This window comes from Larus michahellis, chromosome 2, assembly GCF_964199755.1.
Source record: "Larus michahellis chromosome 2, bLarMic1.1, whole genome shotgun sequence".
Lineage (NCBI taxonomy): Eukaryota > Metazoa > Chordata > Aves > Charadriiformes > Laridae > Larus > Larus michahellis.
The window spans coordinates 114664153-114687964 of record NC_133897.1 but is presented as its reverse complement, the minus strand read 5'-3'; the positions used below and the strand labels follow the sequence as shown (position 1 = coordinate 114687964).

General features: G+C 42.7%; 1 protein-coding gene across 1 annotated transcript in view; it reads right to left on the bottom strand.

The window, feature by feature from the left end:
* The window catches only part of LAMA1 (laminin subunit alpha 1), a 105838-nt gene extending 84165 nt beyond the window's left edge, over positions 1–21673 (bottom strand). Inside the window, exon 1 of the mRNA XM_074573550.1 lies at positions 21598–21673. Coding sequence (XP_074429651.1) covers positions 21598–21673 — 76 coding nt within the window. The remainder of the gene's footprint in view (positions 1–21597) is intronic.
* Positions 21674–23812: the final 2139 nt, after the last annotated feature.

The window sequence follows — 23812 nt, the reverse complement described above, 5'->3', positions numbered from 1 at the left end:
CTCCTCTGCCAAAGAAAAAAAAAAAAAAAAAAAAAAGAGGTAGCTATGATAAAGACAAGCAGCCATGCAATCAGTCACCTAAATGAGCCATTTACAGATAAATAAGTGACTGTCATCATATCCTGCTATAAAATCCAAGTGGCCATAACAGACATAAAACTCTGGCAGAAGATACCACATCTCATTAAACTGAACTGTAAATGATATTTGCATTCTTAAAGACATTGATGTAACTTTTACAGTTTGCTATCTAAAGTCCAGCACAAATGATTGATTGAATTGGACTTATCATTCTTATTGCATTAGAAAGGAAGGCAAGTGCCACACAGAAAATCCTCACTGTTTCACTCCTGAGCTGTCAGGCTCCGTTATCACAGTATACAATTTTAGCTCTGAATGAGCCTTGAAAGATCTCCATATGGATGGCAACAGATCCATATGGATCTGTACGGAGTTCAGTAGAAGACTTCTCAGCTCACTAATCTCGCTTGGTTGACTATATTCCATTTGTTAAAACACCTTGCAGCCAACTTTGTACATAAGTACTTGCTATTTCATCTTTCCACCATCAAGCCCCTCTCTGGAAATTACTGTCCAGCATTTTGCAAGAGACTACGGTGGTCCTGAGAAAAGCTAGAAGAATTTCTAAATTAAACTAATCTACTTCAAACCGATGGCCAGCTCTTTTCCTGGTAAGGTAAATTCTTTAACTTGATTTTTTTACAACTAGTCAGCTGCCCATTTGCCCCAAACAGAGATTCACACACTGCCCAATACCAGAAAATGAATAGTGTATGGATGCTAATTTGACCTTAAGGAAGAGTGACAATTGGTTGACCATAGCTCAGCACCACAGTGGAGTACAATATTTGCGTTAGATGTTCAAGCAAATTGTTCTCATTTGTAAGGACTTGGTTTTAGCCAGATGCACAACTAAAACTCACCACAGGAAAACTGAATTACTGTCAGAATTATGTCTTTCAGAGCTTTCCTATAAGGACAAAATGCCCCAAGCTCAGCGAAAGCAGAGGGAATCAAATCCCTAACAAGGTGGTCTGCAACCTTGGTAGATACGGCACAATTTATCAAGTTTGATTCTTAAAGTAATGACAAGACAGAAGAATCCAAAGGTTAGATGAATTTGTTGTATGCATAGTTCAGCGGACAGACCTTGTGGTGAAGGACACAGCATTACTATTTAGGCAAGAGTCAGGGAAAGGTTTGTTCATAATGAAGCAAGTTGTAATGTATTTGAATGATGGCTGAAGAGGTGGTCAGCATGCAGCATGCCAGGGAAAAGGAAGACAAGCAAAGAGCTTTTAGGCAGATGAGGTAGTTAACTTCTATTTTATGTGCTTCATAGGACTAGTGACTCTAATCCTTCAGAATGAATGGGGACAGCTGGAACATGCAGCTTGTTGAGGCAGATCCAAAGTGCTGACAATTCACACAAAGTCATCATGGACTGAGATACACCCTTGCATAAGCAAAAGATGTCTGCAACCAGGACAGCTCTCTCTATTGTGAAGGTTATGCCTGATCGTATCTCCTACACCTCTTCTGGAATTATTCTACCTGAAACCACGGTCTACAGAAGTCCTCACAAGCTCCTTGTTGTAGAGATACGTACCATCATCTTCCCTGGAGATGCAATTTAATTCTTTGTGATTTTATAAGGGTTTTTTTTCAGCTAACTGATTTTGTTATAGGTATAGACTACCAAGCAACCCTGAAGTTTTCTCCAAGAAGAATTTCAAGGTGTTGGGACATTTCCAAGGTTATGGAAACTCCAACCATCTGCACATTTCACAACTTCAACTGTTACCAATGCACAGCTGTCGATACATTCTGGATACACCTGTTCCGCTGCACATGAGCGGATCAGCTCCATAGTATTTGTACAGTGGATCTGACCCACCCTAGAGTTGTTGAACATTTCATCTAGCTCAGATAGCCTTCCCATGTACAGAAGCCTCAGTGGACTCTAAAGACATAACACTTATTCTATGTGCTGAGACCACAGCAGATACGCATCACTCATGGAAACATGGAAACCAGATGCAGGTGTGATTCTTCTCTGACATTTATCAAAGGCTTTAGACATATTTATTCCCTTGCTTATCTTTAAAAAGTATTCTCACTTTAGGACACTTGGCTGCATTCTGTACAGCTAGATCTGAATGAAGCCCAAATTCCATTCCCAATTAATGATTTTTTTCACTCAGGAAATTAACAGTCTCTCATAACTGCTCTGTTTCAGGTGGACAGAAAGTGAATTTGTGCGTTTTGGCAAAATCTATGCATCGACCGTGGTTTTGACCATGTTTTATTGTATGGATTCTCACAACATGACTGTCAGGCAGGGTGAAACTGTACTTCACTTTTTAAAGGCACGTGGAGAAAGGTAGACACTTATCAGAGTAACAATCTTCCTAGCTGAAGCATAGCTGATTAAATTAATTTCTTTTACAAACACAGTTGTACAAACAGAAGGATACATATAAGAGTTCTGCTTTACATAGGCTTCACTATGCCAACAACTATGTTCAATAAGCACAATAAAGATGATAATAACCTTTTGGTATCCTGATCTACATAGCAAGGATGGCAATACTTCTTATAGGAAGGCCACATTTAAGACAGCTTCCCTCTGAATCTAGATTCATTAATCTCTCTCTGGTATCCCTAGAAACCTGATTAAATTAAGTAGGTGATTTTTAAATTTTGGGTTGTTTTGTTTCCCCCCTTCCCCCAGAAATCAGAAGACAAAACACTGATGGGAAATGAAGACAAAGATTATCTGAAGCAAGCCAAGAACTGAGTCCAGAAGGTAACATAATGTTTTCTGGATTGTTCATCAGTGTAGACAATGAAGACTCTCAACTAGACTTCAGTGAGCAATTCTACTGAGGCATTCAGCAAAGCAACAGCTTGATTTTTCCCCAAGTGTTTTGGCTTTTTTGTGCTGAGAGTAATAAAGCAGTAATTCGCAACTGAACAAAGTAGATGTGACTTAAAAAGCATAAAAAGCTGATGTGTGCAGCTAACAATGAGCTTTTTATTGTGTCATTTCTCAGAACACAGAAATACTTCAGGGGGTCTAATCTCATTTGCAAGTTAGCATTTTTAAAAATGTAAGGCAATCAGTGGTTCATAACAAGCAGGCAATGTTGAAGTTTGCTCACAAGCAATATATTCTTCATTTACTGAAAATATTTACAGAGGACACAGTGACAGTTGTTCAGAAGAGTCTGATGCACTTCAGGACAACACAAAGGGCTAAGGACAAAATGCAATAAAATGTCACAGAATATTAAAATGTATAAAATATGTGATAGTATTACACTGCAGAAGTTGAGGTCACATTCTTTATAACATTCCTAGACAGTTTCCAATAGCACAGATTTGTTTTAGTTGTTCTTATTCAAGTTTTGGACTAAATCAGTTTACTAAATAAAAGCCCTGGAACTATTGGGCTTGGATTCAGATTCCTTGCCTGCTTAATAGATTTACCCTCATATTATTTCACTAGTCAATGTCCTTGGCTTAACCTTTTCTATGCACTTTCATCAGAATCCTGTCCTGTAACCACAATGAAAATCAAGGCTGATTTCCTAAGTAAATGCGCTGAAGTCCCTAACTTCTAACTGCAGGAATTAAGGCACTAATTCCCTGTCCTTAGAGTGAGCAAGAAATCTGTAGCATAACACCTAACCTGCTTTATAATCCATTTTGTGGAGACGCTGCCTAAAAATATGCATTAGCAACAACCATTGACCCATTTGAAACGCTGAAAGCTTCACTACAACTTACACAGCAGGCTTAGGTAGCAATCCACCAGTTAGAAATAATTTTTAAAAACTGATCACTCGCTTTTCTGTAGCCCTACAGAGAGGAGAATTTCTGCTATCACAACAGAAAGCTTACGGGAGCTAACTAAGGGGTATGGTTTTATCAGCAGAACCTCTGCAAACTTTGATTTGCAACGTTTAGATTAAACTATTTCAGATTAAAATGAAACCTCACCACCATGACAGACCACTATCTTGTCCTAAAACCTGTTCTCTATTTCTTCTCACTCTGCAGAGCAAAGCTACTATGTCAAATCACAGAAATACTAGCTGGGGAAGATTAAGATTATTTAATTCAATCACCTTTCAATATAAGAACATACTAAATTTGTCTACTCCATTCTCAAGAGCTTCCTTCCTATGAGGAATACGCCTCAACATCCCTGATAGATCTACTCTGGTGCTTTACCACTTTAAAGTTACAAATTTTTAGTCCTCTTGCTGCATTCATGATCTTTCATGACCTTGATTACCTGAATGGCTGTTATCACACCCCTTTTCTCTTCTCCAGACTAAGTAAACAACCCTTTCAATCTTTCCACAGCCAATTTTCTAAATCTCTTATCCTTCTGAATTCTTGGCAGTTTGCATCTCTCCAACAGTGCAGCTCCTCAGACCTCATCAACACCAACTGGAGTAGAATAATTTCTTAAATTCTTGACAGTTTTGTTAACACTTCCAAGAAAATGTTTTGCTTTCTTTTCAAGGCACTACCGTTCAGTTTCCATTGCATGCTAAGGTAAATAAAAGATGCTTTTCTGTTATACTGCAGCCTGGTCAGTCATGAAAGAGAAGTATAATCCACACCAGGCCCTGGGATGAGCTCAGGTTATCGGTAAAACAGAATACTTTGCAATCAGTTGCTGAATGCTCATAAACGCTTACTTTCAGAACAATCTCCTGATTATTTTATAGCTCTGATTCTGTAAAGCTTTTGCCAATCACGCTTAAGCAACCCAACTGAAGCACCAGAAGAACAACAACAAAAAAATCCATTACAGTGGTTAATGTGACAAAAAAAAACATTCTGCTGGAACCTCACAAGCTGTACAAATAAGCTACAGAAGACCAAACCCTGGCCCTTCCTCTGCCCAAGTGTCAAAGGGCTTCTCTGCCAAACGTTTTCTGCTGTTGCTTATGGGCATTCACCATTAATGAGAGCCTTAATGGAGACAGGGTACAGCCGCAACAGGCATTTACCTACTGCGGTCTGCCTGGGGCTAGATGATGTGCTAACTAACATTCAGTGCTCAGAAATGTATCGGAAAGAAGTATAGGACTGCAAATTAATAAAGATGCATTCTGTCAGATTCAGACTACAAACACAGAAGGCAAAAGTCTGCTCACTTAATGAGCTTCATCTGTACTATTCTTCCCCGACCAGTTTCCTCCATATCGTTTGTGAAGGTTAAAGAGCAAGCCTGGCATAACTTGCACGTCTTCCTCAGAATTCTCAAACACCAGCAAACAGCCAGTTTGATGGCCAGAACATAGCAGAGAATTCGAACGAGGCAAAACGCTTTTTTCCAAAAAAAGGGCAGAAAACCTGAACCCTAATGAAATCTTAAATTTCAAAGTGTAATAAGCAGCATGCTAAATATAAAAGGCAATGGAAAACTAAGGTAAAGGAAGAAGGAAGAAATCATTACATACCAATTAAGTCTTCATTGTAAGATGCTAAATTTCCTGGTATGCACTATCGGAAGGACAGAGTGTTAGAACTGGGGAATTATCAAACTCACTGAAAAATTTCCATAACAAAGAAAACCCAGACTTCCAGATCTAATGTTTAGAAAAAAAGGAAGGCCAAACAATACTAATATATCTGCACAAGAAACTGAAGCTTGTCGCCTCTGTTAGTTACACAGCAACTAATGTCTTCTTACACAAAGCATTGAGGTTTTTAACGCCACAGATGGGTTTGATACTAGTTTAGACTAACACTAAAACAATATCCTTCAGTTTATGAAGCTAATTGTTAACAAGTTAGTTAATGCAAACTTTACAATGTCCCACCTTCTAAGTCCCTCTCATGCTCGGAGCTTGCACACATACGTGTAGACCATACAGAGACAATATCACAACACATGTACTCAAGATTGGAAGCAGAGAGGATAAGGATGCGAAGACATGGGTCAGCGTGCAAATTCTTAACGCCGAAGGAGTTTGAGCAATTGATTTTCAGTCCCATCCAGAGTTCCTACAAATGAGCTACCTTGTTTCCCAAAGGAGCGCACATCAGCCTTGACAGCCTTCAGCTGAATGTTTTGAAAGAACAGAAAACATTGCTAAATACAACAGGTTTAATAGCTTACATCACAGCCCTGAATATAGTTTCTAATATTTTTGGCTTGGTCCTTGTCCTTCACAAATTTCAGGGATCTGAGGCAACAAAAAAAAAAAAAAAAAAAATTAAGTTCAAGTTCTTGGGGATAAAAAAAGGCATCAGAAAGTTTTATCACAGCAATTTCTAATACCTTTGATACTGGCAGTAACTTGCTGATTTCTTTCAATCAGAACAAATTAAGGGACCGTAGGAAAAAGAGGAAATCTAGCTTTCATGCTAGTTTTTAGCATCAGACAGTACAACTGGATATAAAAGGTGAGTATCTTCGATGAGTACTCTTTATATATCATGCATTTTCAAAGTATAATCAATATTTCTTCTGTCGAGTCATGTCTTGCAAGTATTGATTTTTTTTTTTGTATGGTGTTGGCCTGTTCAAGAACTTGCCTAGAAATTGCCACAGCATTTACACCAAAGCAAAAGCGCCAAAAGTTGACAGATGGGCAGGCTGCCAAGGAACAACAAACCTGCCAGACCATGAAATTAGTTCTTTCTTGTTCACCCAAAGCTTTTTCCACATGTTGAGGAGTCTACATCACAGTGTTTGTTGGTTTGGGGGTTGTTCTTTCTTTTATCATTACACTAGGTTTTTTTCCTGAAGTCACCTTAATCTTAGGAACAATTTTCACTGAAACCTGATGTAAATACAAGCCACAGCTATTAAATACTTCAGTGTCTTGTCAGTTTTGCTTATATGCAGCCTAAGACACAATATTAGCTTAGATCAATATGACAATAGTACTGGCAGTGTGATTGCCACGTCAAAGACTAGGGACTTCAGTCATTTGTCACTTATGATGTGTCCCAATATTAACAAGGCAGAACATTTTTGTTCCTACTGATGTTAAATCTAAAGCAGCCTTAACCCCCACCACCTTTTACTGTGACTGCCTCAATAGATAACAGCTCACCCTGTGCTTCTTTCCTATCACCAGTTTTCAACCTGAGGCAACAGTCTTCCTTGTAAATGAAAATCCTGTCTGGGTTTAATCCTAATTAAATCTGCATGCATAAATGTGCAGCATTAAGCTTCACACTGCATCATTTATTATAATAAATAGGAAGTTGTGACCCAAGTATTTATTCGCTCTAACCTGATTCTAAATTTGCATTTATCACTTGCAAAGTGTCTAAGAGACCTGAGCTTGAAAAGAATTTTAAAGCTTTAGTGGTCCCAGTCATTTCTGTACTGTGACTCAGTCGCAAAACCAAACAAAATGTTACTACTTCTTTTCCCATGTAAACACAAAGAATGACCCCTTGAGGCAGCTGGCATCTCCTTGTGATCATAAACCAAGTCTTACAGCACTACAAGGAACTCTGAAATGGATTTTTCACTTCATTTAAGCTTGTTATTCACCAGCCATATATAAAACCAAACTTTACACATGGTATTTTTTCCCTTTCCAAATATGAATGCACTATCTTAATATTTCAAATTCCAGCTGCCTTAGATGAAGTTAAATTTCTATTTAAGCGGAATTTTTCCATTAATGAACAAAAGCTATTTCAAGTTGAAGAGGTTTTGTCACCCCAGAACCACCAGCTCTCCTGTTACACAAAGCCATGAGGTTTTTTCCCAGACATAGAAGAAAAATGTTTTCATCCTAGCAGGCACAAAGGCATTATCAGGGCACATACAGCCCTGTATCACTGCCAGATCTTCCTGGGCAGAATGGAGCACATTTCCTCCAGCTTGAATGGAGCTGAAAGGATTCGCAACTGTGTAACACTGAAGACATGCAAAACTGGAGCATTCCCTTATCTCTACTGACAAGATTTTGCAATCTCTGATTTAAATGGTTAATTGGAAAATAACCTCTGGAGGTTGTTGCGGTGTTTTGTTGGTTTTTTTTCAGTTATAATCAACCGCTCAACGTGCTACAGAGGTGGCTTTCTGCTCTTTGCAAAAAATAAAACATATCCTGCTATTTTTTTTCCTAGGCATTTTACTCCCGGCAACAAAGTAAAATTGCAAATCACCATGTTTTGTCTACTCACATCTGCGGGTCTGCAAGCACACAGGCTAACAAACGTACAGGGCACATCTTGCAACTTTATTTTTAAAATGTTAATAGCAAGTCAGCTGTTGCACATTTTCTGTTTCAAACCCTCACCACTTTCAAACCCTCATTTTATTTTTTTTAAGTAAATGTTTTCACAAAAATCAAAGGCATGTGTGTCACACAGGATAAATTCCTGAAAAAATGTAATTTTAAGGACACAAAACTAAAGAGGGGGGTGGAAACAACCAACATTGCAAACTTCTAAAAAAGTCTTCTTCCACATTGCCGTCAATGCTCAATAACTCAGCCAGCTGCATGGAATTTTAATCAAGTGTCCTGAAAGTATTTTGCCTTTGGCCTGAAAACAAGAATGATGCATTTCAGCCCAAAGGGCAATTTTAAAAGAAAATTCTAACAGCTTGAACCAGGACTGAGCGTTCAAGTCATTTAATTTAAAATTCAGCAATGCTACAGTGACACTAAAAAATTGCAAGGCAGATTTTGGATCCTATCCTGAAACACCCCAAGTATTTTTTGCTGATTACTGTGGGAAATGCAGCGATCGTATAGGTAATGCTGCAGTGGGTAGCATGTATTTCTCATCCTTAAGAACAGAAAAGATGATAAGGGCTCCTCAATTTTTAGAGAGACTGTTATTATTAGTCAATACTATGTGGTATACAGAAGGGTTTTTCTTCTTTGGAGCAAACATCCTGACCTTTTCCTACCACTGCACCACTGAGAAGCCCCTTCTTACCCTCTTTTCCTATCATTACATTAGATTTTCAGCCTACCAGAGATATCCAAACTTGGATTTGACAATTACCACTATTAGTTGAGGCAGCAAGCAATAGAAAATCCTTAAACCACTTCTAAGTATCACACAATAAAAAGTTTCTGAGCGACTTTACGTATTGCTGCAGCTAAACATCAGTGTGGCAGTCTCTGATCCATGCCAAGATAGACACTGAATACAGCCATCCACCAGCAAACCTAGTTTGTACCTTCTGCTTCATTGCTGCCTTCAGATGATATACTATCACTCATCACTATGGAAAGATCTATTCCCCTTTATTCATCACCCAATTCAGTTTGAAGTTCCCTGCCTGGCCACGTATAGTCCTCTCTCATTGCTGGCAAAGAGTAGCCTCCACCTCACAGGAAACCTGCCCTGTACTTTGAAGAATCATTTCTCCTGTTAGAAATGTCCCCGTGACAATATTATCAAATATGCAAGGAACTAAGCTGTCCCTTGTGTGACCACCAAGTAAAGAGTGCTCATCCATTTGACTCCAGTATTTGTACTTCCTGCATGCATTTAGCAATGATAAACTTGTTCTGGAGGATGCTGGCAGACCCACTGTAAACCTACTTCAAGAAAGATAAATTGCAATAGGGCTTGGAAGGACTTGATTCCTGTAAGTTTTAGCTTAAAATCCATCTTTACTTCTAAATGTCCATTTCGGTAGCAAGCTCACATTTTTGAATTACCAAAAAAAAAATGCATGGTTTCTAAAATGCTGACCATTTTTTAGTGAGATTTGATGTTAATATCCAAAAACGCTTAAAAGGGGGTTTTATTCACAAATCATGGAGTTCTAGATACATGACAGATTTGCTTTCTATTTGTAAAAATGTGTTACTTAATCCTGGAAGTGAGATGTATTACCCCATAAAAGCAAATTGGACTACTTGTGCAATTAAGAAAGAGCCTGACTGAAACAATGCACTAGTTAGCAACTACTGAAGTAATAAATGAATTTTTTGTAAACGTAAATTCACAGCAATTCTCCCAAATTCGGTGGAGTTCATTTGATCCTTCATTGTCCTATCAAAATGTTGATATATTTAGCATATTTTAAAGGGTGTTTTCTGGTAGGAGTCATTGAGTATACATTTTAGAGACTCTACAGGCTAAAGCAAATAAAAGGAATCCTAGAAATTTCAACAGCATATATTTCACAACCCTAATTTAAACCAGGGTTTTCACGGATCTTGACAATTCAAAGAACCTTCACTTCAAACTTCTGTTATCTAGCCCTTCTCAGCCAATAAAGTAGAAACAAATGAGTCATCAGAGGCATTTGCACACAGTTAGAAGCCTTTTTTTGCCCTCCCCCCTTCCAACAGAGCAAGATACGCACAAAAGGCAGCACAGTAAAGGCAAGTAAAATATGTGGATGGCGTGGCATGGAGGACAACAAAACACACATTCGCTATTCATGCATTTGAATGAGAAACATTTGTAAGGGAAACCTAGACAAGAAAAGCCAATGGACTCTCTTCCAGTTTTATAGTAGTGAAACGCCTTCAGGAGCTGGTTTCCTCCCTTAGGAAAGCAACAGCCACAAATAGGGAAGGCGTAATTTGATTAATTGGTTTGTCAAGCACAGGTCTGCTGCTGGTGCTGGAGCCTCGTTGATTCACCGCTCACTGTAGGTACTCCTGGATGGATCTGGAATAACCCTGAGAACGTGGTGAAGACTGGCCAGGCTCCATCCAGCCTGGCAGCAGCTCTGCCTGGGCAGGGGGTGGTGGAGAAGTATCACGGTGCAGCCAGTCTCCCCAGCTCGCCCACCACCTTCTGCCATGGCTGCAAAGCTCATTCTGCCAGCCCCCATGTAAAAAAACGAGGGACAGCTCAGACCCCTGCTCCAGTCCTCCCTGGAAATGCTAGTCGCTACTGGTTGTTTGGTTGGGTTTTTTTTCCCCCTCTCCCTCCTACACAAACACTTCTTTGATCAGATGAGTTTTGCGACAGAAGGCAAAATGCCAGTTGTGCTTTCAGAAAGCTGAAAAAAACCCTATCGATACTAATCTAAGCAAGCATCAGTGCTAGCTCCAATTCAATGGTTGAAATCCAAGGTTTATTATAGTCAGCATGACTTATGCCACTGATTTTGCTATTTAGAACCCCTTGCTTAATCAGTTTCACAAGAAAAAAAAAATCCAATAATCAAATCAAGACTATAGAAGTTGTATTGAATTACCTATACAGATTCTGCACTGTCCCCTCAGCCTTTCAGTAAATAAAAGCTTACATAAATATGATAAAGGAGGCAGTGGACACAGGCCTATCTTCAAGGTCATTTTGAAGCAAAAAGCAGCAGTAAAAATGCAGGCAGGGACAAGAGGAAAATAGAGTTTCCACTTCAAGACGACCGTTTCTTAAACAGCTTTTTAACCCTTATTCTCATGCGGGAATCAAGAGGGGGGCTGGATCTCACCGCACAATAAATGAGCTCTCGGAAAGGAATTACATTGTGCTTGCAAAACAACTTTCAAATCTGAAACTTTAATCTGAAAGAATAGGTTAGGGAATATCTCTGATGGAGCTGTTACTGTATTAAATGTCAGTTTTAAAAAAATAACCAAAAGCTTTAATAAGTTAAAGCTGCTAAAACAGAAGGAATTGCAACAGGCTCAAATCTACTGTCCGCACAAAGCAGAAGTGGGATCTTCACGGCGTTGGCTGGTAGGAAAAGCCCAGAAAAGACAAGACAAACCAACTCAGTCCATCAACCCACATGAGGTGCTGCTTTACACAGCCTGCAAGGTTGGGCCACTTGTGGAAAGGGAGGCGTGTGAGGCTGCTTGTCGTGCAACCCACCCCCCCGTACCCCCCCCCACCCCCCGTCCCCGTCCCCGTCCCCTCCTACAGCCCTCTGAGCTCTCATGGCCATTAGAGCAGCAGTGATTTTCCAGGGAGACTTTTTTAAAAAAATATCAGCTTCTCAGGTAAAACCAGAGCATACTAGAAGTCTGTTTTGCTCTGCCAGGAACACAAGGGAAACTTCTCAGGAATCAAAACTGCTGATTCACATCAGGAGGAGAAGTCTAAATTATGTGCATTTATGTATCTTTGTAAGAAGGATATCAAAGGCTTAGACTTTGACAGTATTTTTATAGTCTTACGTGTCTGTGTTATTTCTATCTACTGTAACTACAAAATAGTTTTCATGCAAAATTGTGATGTATACAGCTTTTAGTTCACAAAAATGTGTATTAAATAATTACATCTCAGGGCAAAAGCAGTTTTTTTTCCCCCTCTAAAAAACACAGATTCTAACAATTGAAAAAAATCATTAAAGTCCTTAAAATAGCCGAACTGACTACAAAATAAGAAAAACAGATACATCTAACTTTTTTTGCTTTGACTCACAACCAGATCAAGCACTCGCCTCAAAACCTCAAAGCCAGTATGCTGTACCCACATCCTAGTGTCCAGAGGCACTTTACACAGCCTCTGAGTATCACTGAAGTACCCAAAACCATACATAAATGGGCAGTTTGATTGATGTGCACCTAAAGTTTATGCCAACTAACAAATTACAGTTTCTGCGGGGCTGACCTAACTGACCTCATCTTGCAAAACTTCTCCAAACACTTTCTGCTGTTTGGTCAGGAAAGGATGCCTGGAGGACAGAAGAAAATACATGTAGGAGAAGGCAAACCCCACCTGAAGATCCTGTGTGAAACTGCTGTAAATACCAACAGCTGATCAACACACGCTGATGGTCCTGAATTTCTCGAAATGCATTTTCTAAGGCCTCAGGGAATGAAGAAAATATTTATGACAGACAAATGGTTTTTTATCTTAATCTTCAGCCTACTTAGAATGCTTTCATGGGATTTTTCTGTCACATACCCTTGTACTCTGAGAAAAGAAGAAATAGTTCATGGCTTGTTAGTACTGACTTCCTTTTAAAATAAGTGAGGAAAAAAACAAAGCAGGTTTTAAATTTAGGACTTTCTAATCGAGGCCAAGCACAATGCTTCCCCCACAAAATGTCTAAGATATTCTTTGCAGACCAACAGAAAAACTGAAATTTCTCATGGTTCTTTCTTCCTCTCCCACATCCTCAAAAGTCAGACCTCAGTCATGAAAATTTGCACCTAGTTGAGATCTATTACCTTTTTGCATTACCCTTTCTACTCTACCAATTTCTTTGAATATGATCGAGCACCATTTCTATTTGATAAAGATCTCAAAATATATTTCTGTTGCTTAATACAAATTTAGGGAACCTAATCATTTTAACGCAATGGTACCCACAAAGTCAGCATTCCTGGGGATATGCAACAGTGGCCTCTGTTTGAGGTGACTTGGTAGACAGGTCATCTAAAATTGACTTTTGTAGAGTACTTGTTGTAGAGAACAAAGTCCATTACACTAAGGCCTCAACAGCTAAACTGTGTCGGAGAAAACAAAAGCCCAGAGCTCCAGACTTATAGCTGCTCTTCTACAGAGTTTTGCTGGGGTGTGCCAAGGCCTGTAGCCCAGCAGAAGCAGTTACTGCAGCTCCATGTTCCCATCTCCAGTCAGTAGGAAAGCTAAGCATGTATTTCCAACAGGGACATACATAGCCACACACATGTAATACAATGTATACATGCATATACATATGGCCAGCCATATAGATTAGCAAAGACAAAAACACACAAATGCCATCACCACCAACAGTCTCCTCCCGTTCCCTGCTCTAGCTGATCAGGATGAAAGACCTTAAGTAGAAAATATATATTCATATACAGATATATATGCAATGTGGATTCCTTCAGTAGCTGGACTTAGACACTCAAGTCTATCCAGTAACTGTCCCCTTGGATCCCAGGTCTCCCCTGTTGCTGTCACCTGGGCATGTGAGCGCCTGAAGCCCACAGCTCCACTCCAGCTGCTGGTCCACAGCCTGACTTGCACACACACCATACCCCATCACACCTAGCACTGACACACTACGGATCCCTCTAGTTACTGGCCAAGACTGGCCAGTACATTGAGATGACCGAATTTCTGATTCTTGGAGAAACAAGGAGAGGGGTTAGTAAAACTGCCACCTTAGACTTCCGTAGGGCAAACTTTGACCTGTTCAGAAGACTGCTGGACAAAATCCCTTGGGAGGCTGCCCTGAAGGATATAAGAGCCCAGGAAGGCTGGACATACTTCAAGAGAGAAGTCTTAAAGGCACAGCAGGAGGCTGTCCCCCGTGTGCCGAAAAACAAGTAGGCGGGGAAGGAGACCAGCCTGGCTAAATAGGGACCTTTGGCTAGCCCTCAAGAACAAAAAGAGAGTCTATGACCTTTGGAAGAGGGGGCAGGTCTCCCATAAAGACTATAAGGATATAGTGAAGCTATGCGGGGAGAAAATCAGGAGAGCCAAAGCACAGCTAGAGCTCAACCTAGCTACAGCTGTTAAGGATAACAAAAAATGTTTCTACAAATTCATTAACAACAAACGGAGGATTAGGGAAAATCTCCCTCCCTTATTGGATGCAGAGGGAAACATAGTCACGAAGGATGAGGAAAAGGCTGAGGTGCTCAATGCCTACTTTGCCTCAGTCTTTAGCAGTGGAACTAGCTGTTCCCTGGTCACCCAGCCTCGTGAGCTAGGAGACAGGGAGGGGAAGCTGAATGAGGTCATCACAATTAAAGAGGAAGTGATCAGTGACCTGCTACACCGCTTAGATGCACAGAAGTCTATGGGACCGGATGGGTTACATCCAAGAGTGCTGAAAGAGTAGGCAGACATGCTCACCAAGCCACTTTCCATTATCTACCTGAAGTCATGGGTAACTGGGGAGCTCCCAATGGACTGGAGGGTAGCAAATGTAGCGCCCATCTATAAAAAAGGCAGAAAGGAGGATCTGGGAAACTATAGGCCTGTCAGTCTGACCTCGGTACCAGGGAAGGTCATGGAGCAGATCATCTTGAGTGCCACTACAAGTCATATAACAGACAAGCAGGGGATCAGGCCTAGTCAGCATGGGTTTATGAAAGGCAGGTCCTGCCTGACGAACCTGATCTCCTTCTATGACAAGATGACCCGATTATTGGATGAGGGAAAGGCTGTGGACATTGTCTACCTAGACTTTCGAAAAACATTTGACACTGTCCCCCATAGAATTCTCATGGAAAAACTGGCGGCTCATGACCTGGATAAGCATACGATCTGCTGGATCAAGCACTGGCTGGATGGGCGGTCCCAAAGAGTGGTGGTCAATGGAGTTAAATCCAGCTGGCGGCCAGTCACAAGTGGTGTCCCTCAGGGCTCAGTGTTGGGGCCATTTCTGTTTAACGTCTTTATTGATGACCTTGATAAGGACATAGAGTGGATCATCAGCAAGTTTGCAGATGACATGAAGCTAAGCGGGAGTGTTGATCTACATGAGGATAGGGAGGCTCTACAGAGAGACTTGGGTAGATTGGACCGATGGGCCAATGCTAATGGAATGTGCTCCAACAAGGCCAAGTGCCGGGTCCTGCACTTGGGCCACAACAACCCCATGCATCGCTACAGGCTTGGGGAAGTGTGGCTGGAGAGCTGCTTGGCAGAAAAGGACCTGGGGGTTCTAATTCACAAGCGGCTGAACATGAGCCAGCAGTGTGCCCAGGTGGCCAAAAAAGCCAATGGCATCCTGGCTTGTATTAGAAATAGTGTGACCAGCAGAAGGAGGGAGGTGATTGTCCCCCTGTACTCAGCACTGGTGAGGCCACACCTTGAGTATTGTGTCCAGTTTTGGGCACCTCAATACGAGAGAGATATCGAGGTGCTGGAGCGAGTGCAGAGAAGGGCAACGAAGCTGCTGAAGGGCCTGGGGAATAAATCTTATGGGGAGCGATTGAAGGAGCTGAGACTGTTTAGTTTGAGGAAGAGGAGGCTGAGGGGAGACCTCATCACTCTCTACAACTACTTGAAAGGACATTGTAGAGAGGTTGGTGCTGGTCTCTTCTCACAGGTAATTAGCGATAGAACAAGAGGGAATGGCTTCAAGCTGCAGCAGGGTAGGTTTAGGCTGGACATTAGGAAAAAATTCTTCACAGAAAGAGTGGTCAGACACTGGAATAGGCTGCCCAGGGAGGTGGTGTAGTCACCATCCCTGGATGTGTTTAAGACTCGTTTAGATGTGGTGTTAAGGGACATGGTGTAAGGGAGAACTTTGTAGAGTGGAGCTGATGGTTGGACTCAATGATCCCAAGGGTCTTTTCCAACCTAAATGATTCTATGATTCTAAGACACTCAGCCTACCTGGTATCTGGCCCTGGATCTTCTTGTCACCTGTTGCCTGACACAGACACACACGCATACAGACAGGTCTCCTGGCTAACCCCCAGATCCCATGGTCTACCCAGTAGTTGCCTTAGACCTCCTGGTCTCTCCAGCAGCCAACCTGTGGACCCTCTGGTCTGTGTCTCCAGTATTCAGCCCCTGTGACTTGTAGTACCCTTGCCAGTGGCTGGCATTTGTATCTCCATGCACATAGACCCCCTCACCCAGGAGAAGAGTCAGAAACAGGGTTTAAAAAAAAGACAGGCCATGAGGTACATCAGTACAGGACATGTACTAATCAGGTATGGGGCAGAGCAAAACAAGCATACTGACCTACAACCTGTTTACAGCCAACTGGCCTTTAACACCTTACCCCTCTGTTTCCCTCCCCATTACTTGTTCTTTCCCAGACCATCTTGATCATCCCTCTTACCCTGTCTTTGGCCCTTCCTCTATTCATCCCATAAGCCATCTTGTTCAATCCCAAAATGTTCTTCCCCTGCATCTCATAATGAGTCCAGTACCCCTGTAGACAGCCACCACCATCCCCACACCTCACGTGCACACACCCCGTAAGCTCTGGAGAGCTTCTCCCATAACTCATCATGATGGGTGTCACCCCTAGCCCATGGGCTGATGGTGGTCGTGAGACAGCCCTGGGAGGAGCTAGTTTCTCTGTGTTCATTATTGGGATTGCCCCACCTTGTTCCTCTGTGCTCCTTTGTGTGTATGGACCTGAGGCTTATCACATCGTCTAACAAGTTAAATAGAGCATGGAAAGTTAATAAGTTATCTTGTGGCCCTGCTACTTAACCTGCCTGAAGACACGAGGAGTGTATTGGTTCACTCCTATAGATTTCAAGGTTTCAAACCCAAGGAGAAAGTGAGAAATTGGGCCAAGTATGCCATTCTGCCCAATTTTGCCAAAAATTAAAGTTTTCAGCTTACCACAGCATTAGTGATTCTGCCTCAGACTCCTACCACATTTTTAGCTCATCATCCTCCTGTCTCGCACTGCAAGTTGCAAACAGCACAGCCTCTAAGTTTTCCACAAGTCTCAAGAGACGTCAGGTTTCCTTTAGTGTTCTCTTATCAGAAAACAATAGTCACACCAGTGGAAGCACAGCAGAGATGTTAGAGGAAAATATTTAAAAATAAAGACAAGCTTTGCAGTGGACAGAAACCTTCTCACTTCCTATATCACTTAATTCTTTGTTGCAGGTTTCTTACCCCTCTCTTTGAAAAATATGGTATCTAAGACTGATGGAAACAAGGTCTATTCAAGCCATATACCAACCTCTGATGCAGTACGGCATTTGTGAAGTCCCTATGACAGGTTTTTTCATTTCATACAGAAAGTATTTGGGGAGTGCAATGTCCAGCCCATCTTGAAGGTATAAGAAGACTTTAAATCTTCAAAGTTTTATGGTCATCCAAGCACGTTCAGGAAGTTTGGCTCTCTGTTTCAAGTGTCAGAGGAAACCACATCAACCCACAAAACACTTCTGAATGCATGAGGCTGTAGTGAGGCAACCAGGAGTGCAAGATCTACCACTCTGGGCTTGTAGACTACCAGCCAGATCTAAAAAACCTAAAAAGACTCAAGAATCTTGCTGCCACATCTACAGTTAAAGCACACCACAGTTGAGTTGGAAGTCACCATCCTGAATTAGGCACCAAAAAGTCCATCTACACTAAGTGGGATGCACAGTCATCCCACCAAGTGGTGCCAGCCTTGAGTGATCAAGTGAAAAAACCACAGACATGGGTGCAATAAAAAAAGTTTTTCTCCTGAATTTAGATGTCTGACTGCTGAGGAAGAGGAAGGCCTGCAATTTGATTCCCCCTCCATTTTTGAGTGCCCTAACGATCTAACTGCAGCTTCAGCTTTTTCTGTGGCCCATTCTCCATTGGCACCCATTGAACTTGCATTTTTGGCTGCACAGTAGCTCATTTTCAGAGGCATAGGGAGGCTTCATACATGCCTCCCCCTCCCCTGCATTACCCGTCACAGCAACTTGGTAATAAGGCACTCTATTCAGAAATTGGAGATGTGGGCTCAAACCATCTCAGACTAAGGAGATTAACCTAAATCTCCCACTTCCTGGGCAAGCGCTCTAGCAATCTCATTTATAAGCAAACTATATAGCTTATGTTTCAGAAAACATGTGTGGTCGCTGACCATAATGTTAGGAATTGCATATTAATCATAGCCTAAGCATACTTAGTAAACCAGATTCTTGACACAAGGTAGGTTTGAAACCCAAATGATGGTAAGCGTGAGAAATACCTGTGTTCAGCTCTGCCCAGATGGAGCACCCCAGGCACCTTCCTGAGGGCATTCAATCCCCTGAGTATCAGCACTTAAAAACTATTGACTCCAAAACCCCAGGCAGGAACAACAGAGCAGGCCACTACAGCACACCAGCTTACAAAAACAAACCGAGGTGAGACGCAGCTGAGGAAACATTTAGCCTACAACTACAGTCTGGAAAGTTACCACTACCATACATTTACAGTAGCAGGATTTTTTTTAATTATAGAAAAATCACTTGGCATTGGTCAAATCAAATTTAGGAGATATAGGCAATACTGTGCAAAAACATTAACTTATTTCCCTTTCTACTTTGCGAACCTGTATCACTGTTACCTCCAGTATAATTAAGAATGCCTTCCAGCAGAGCAAAGCCGCTACATAAGCCTCTGAAATGGCTATTTGCTTCTGAGGTTCTAAAATAACTCTCACGTGGATCCAGACACTAGTGGTATGTTCTTCGTGAGAGAAACTTACTGGATACAAAAGATACAAATACAAACCCCACTTTTCAGCATGGTGGGAACAATTTAACAAACACCTGCAATTAAAATACCAACTAAATTTTATAGGTAAGTAGATATTAATCTTTAGGCTGAATGAACCAATCATTAACCTTCAAAGTTGTTCAGTGCAGTGACTCTACTATTCTGTGTTGCTCTTTCTTATATTGGACTTCAGCACTTTCTGACAGACCCTTCCAACCATCGTACACTCCAGTTTCCTCATCTGCTGACAGGACAAAAGCAGGAAAGAACAGGAAAACAAGAAATACTGAGAGTTCTGCCAAGGTACTCTCCACGGGCATGCCAAGATACCTTTCCCCCCAAACTTCCCCAGTCCTCCTGCAAGGGCTCTGAGAAATCTTTCCAGCCTCACCACAAACTGTATTTTTACATCTTAGAATGCTTACAAGCTTGAGCTTCAGTTGTTTACTTTCTGCAAAAGCAACATGGCTATTCTAATCTGCATCGCATTCTTCACATTGTTTTAGGATCAGTTATCTTGAATTCTGGTTTTTGTAAGGCAGTTATCCACCGGGGGGTTTGATACTCACCGCTTCCTCGGATGATCTGTACTCTCATGCTGAGAAAAATGTTCTATCAAATTAATCTAATAGGAAGAATGATCTCCTGACCTGATCTTTCAACTAGAAAAATACAATTATGAATTTAACTAGCCCCGGGAGGGGTAGCTTAAGTGCAATGAAATATACTGGTATCTTTGATCACTGATATAAAAATACGCGTTTTATCGAGATGCCTCTAACAACGTGAGCTGCTATGTAAAAGCTGGAAAATCAGCACTAAACTATTTGCAAAAGCTGCAACAGATTACTGCAGTGTGATCACTGCAAATTTCCACAGAAAAAAGTGGACTCTTGTCACTTACATTTGGCCAGCTTTAGGAACTGTTTTAAACTGTGTGCTAGCATACATATTTAAACAGGAGTTAATAGCAAAGTAAGGTTGTTTGGTGTACGTAAGATGGTACCTTACAAAAAAGAACTGTGAAAAGTAAGTTTTGCATCATTTTGTCTGGCTTTTCATTTGTTTCTAAGACTGAACTTTTGTAACCAAGGTGAAGTGTATTTATTCACAAGCCAAAATATATCGACTCTGTAATTAACTTCAGCTTGATTTTGTCCTCCTTACCTGGAGGATGAAGTTTTGTACACATAATCATATTAATAAACACACTTGCTTTTACTGCAGCCTGTAAACATGCAGATGCTTATCTCCCATATTATGTGCATCTTGAACACACACTTCACTGTAAAGAACACTAAGTCATGCATCTGCACAACATATGCCTTCCAACCATTTTCCATTCCCGCGTTTTGCTTTTTAATAGAGACCTAATGCGGCTGGGGACTAATGTGCAGGGAGTAGGGATCAGCAGAAATTGTGCTGTTGATGCCACCAGAAGCTGAACCAAACCAAAGGTGGGAGCACCTGGTGCCTACCAGTGCTCTCCCTCATAACCCAGCACCCCGCAGAGTCAACTAGGGTTGACTCCGGCCCAGTAACAGGGAGTGAACTGCTGTTGCTCACTATCTTCAGGCTCACTAGGAAAACCCAAGTTACTGCTCTTCCAACAAAGAGGATGCGTGTGATGAAGTTCCTCGCAAAGCAAGACCTGGCCGCCGAGCGTTCCGGTATCCCGGCTGCAGTGCACCGGCCAGCCCCACGAGCAAAAAAAAAAAAGAAAAAAAAACAGAGAAGAAAATTTTTTGTGAATTATCTCCATTACATCCTCATGCTACCTCTGTCTCATGCCTGGAAAGTGGTTTTGATCCCCTCTCGCCCCGTATAGCAGAACTTGATCTGGTTTACATTAGCGACAGCGTGAGGCATCTTTCGGCTCTCCTCCTCCTCTCCCTTTCCCGGAGCGGGACCCCCGGGGCTGCGGCCCCTGCCCGGCTCCGGGGCTGGGGCTACCCTGGGGGCTCCGACGCGACACTGGGGACCTGGGCCGCCCGCCAGCCCTCCCCCTTGCCCCGGGGAGAGGGTCAGCGGCCGTGCCGCCCCCTCCCCCGGGTTTCTGCCGCTCCACAGCGTCTCTCGGCTCCCACAAAGGGAGTGGGCGGCCCCGGAGGCGGCCGGGCGGGCGGAGTGGCCCCCGCCGCCGAGGGAGAAGAAAGGGCTCCAGGAAAAGAGCGGGGGGGGAGGGCGGCTGCACGGCGCGGAGATGAGGGGAGAGTAGGGATAAAGGAGTGGGGGGGCGCGCAAGGGAGAGCGCGTCAGCGAGGCGAGCAGCACTGCCGGACCCCAGCCCGCCTCTCCCCGGCGGGGCTCCCCTTGAAACCCAGCACGGCCACCACCGCACCGGCTCTGCCCGGCGGGGGCTGGGGGGAACTCCGCCAAGCCTGCCACCCTGCCCCCCCCCCCGCCCCCAGCCCCGCCGGGGGCGAAACCCTGCCCCGGGACGCGGCGGGCGGCTGCGAACAAAGTCTGCAGCCATCGCATTGCACCGCAAGCGGTGCGCACCCCCGCGCCCCGAAAACCCCGCGCCCCGAGAGCCGGGCTCACCTCGGGGCTGGCCCTGCCCCGGCGACCAGAGCAGCGAAGCCACCGCCAGCAGCAGCCACCGCCCGCCGCTGCCCATCGCCGCCGCCACCGCCGCCACCGCCGGGATGCCCGCCCCGCCGAGCGCCCCCGCCTTATATGCTCCCCCGCCGCCCCCGGCCCGCCCCGCCCCGCACCGCCGGGGGCTCGCTCACACACACACACACCCTCACGCACTCGCACACCCCCCCGCTCACACGCTGGCGGACCCCGCGGCCCGCACCACGCGTGTCCGTCCCCGCAAAACCGCCCCCGAAGCACTTGCAGCCCCGGCGGCGCATTGCGCCTGATGCGCGGGGTGCGACTGGCCCGCGTCCGGTGCCGGAAAAGTTTGGGAAAGCCGAAATTAGTGATTTGGGACCTGTTGCAAGGAGAGGGAGAAGGGAAAGGCCAGTATGCAAAATAACAAGGTAAAAATGCGTGGCGAGGGAGAAAGCATTACTAAGCTAATTCAATGTACAGCTTTCCTATATGGCAGGTATTTTCAACGTGGTTAAAAAAATTAAAAAAAAAAAAAAAATTTAAAAATCAGCTGCTGAGCCTTTCCTTGTAAAATTGCCATCTCCAACTTTGAAACTTCATGCCCTTGCTGATGTTTTTTTAAGCCTCCGCTCCACATCAACACAGCCAATCAGCCATGTTTGCAAATGAGAGTTCTCTCCTCAGTTGGTAAACTAAGAGGTTGACTGGTTTTGTCCCGTAGGAAGTCTTTGCAATTTTCTAATGATCAGCCTCTTGAAACTAGCGTAAAACACAACAAACTGGTTGTAGAAATTCCTTACCATAGAGACATTTCTTTACTACTTCAGGAAAGTTCATTCCCATTAGGCTTCCTTATTTTAAGGCTTGTCAGGTCGCAGAGCTTGTATCTGCAGTACTCCTTAATGAATACTTCAAGTAAGTTGCAGCAAGGAAGGACATTTTCCTGGGAAAAGAACTGTATGCCCAAAATAAGTTGGTTGAGGTGAGGGAATTTTAGTCAAAAGATAACTTTCTCAAATGCAAATCCCCACTGACAACTTATGCTGCTTATTTTTTAGGAAAAAATTGTGCTGGTCCGTATGGGATTGCATTTAAAATTCTATTTCAAAATACAATGACGTGTATGAGTTGCATGAGCAGAGTTAGGCTGCAAGTGCCTTCTTCAAATTGGGGGCAGCTGCTCATGGAGTTCAGACTTCAACTTGGTTGGCTGGTTGTTTTTATTGATCGGGATAAAGAAATCAGCAAAAGCACAGTAATTTACATATTTTGTATAAAATAAAGCTATTTCTTCTCATAAACTCAATTATGAGTTATAGTTCAGAAGGCATAGCAATGTTTATACTCAAAACATAGACAAACAGGAAAAATCTATGTGTCAAGGAGATATAAAATGAAAAATTTCTGCCATAGAACCTTATCAGAGGCTTTCAAGCCTACAAATAAATAACACTCCACATCTGTCCCTTCCAACAGATCCGTTCTTTGCTCACACCAGGAACTTCTTAAATTTCAGGACAGGCAAAGAGGAGGAAAGCAAAACATCTGTGGAGAGAAAAGTCAACAAATTTCAAGAGCCAAAGTGTCATTTGTTCTAAAATCACAGAGGTCAGGTTAAGGAATCCTCTGTGCAGGATCGCAAGTACCAGTTGGGAGCCAAGTACAAAGGAAAGGGAAAGAGGGAGCATCTGTGCAACATAAAGTCCTGCCAGTTTACAGCTTTATAATCAGTTTAACCATTCAAATTACAGCAAGCTGAAGAGTACTATCCTACATCCATGTGATGGTAAGTGCCAGTTTATTATTACATGCATTTATCCTCATCAGAATATTCCGCAAGAGGTAGAGGATGTATATTGAGATCCAGCTCTGGACTTAATCGTCTGACTCAATTATTATCGTTTAAATAAACATCTCTATACAACTTGTAACTGAAATATATACATTGAATTAGTCTGCAGGACTACATCACCGTTGTTCAGTGTCCATTATAATCATTCCCTAAGAAAACTGACTCTTCTCAAATTTCATTTGAGTACGTACTACCTTCTTGGAGAAAAGGATTACTGTGTTTTCTATCATGCTTTTTTCCACAGTTCATTGCTGGTATTACAAACCACCAGGCAATCGGAATGCTCCCTGCTTCAAGATGTAGCACTATTAATATAATTCCTTCCTAACCTAGGTTTCTAATGAG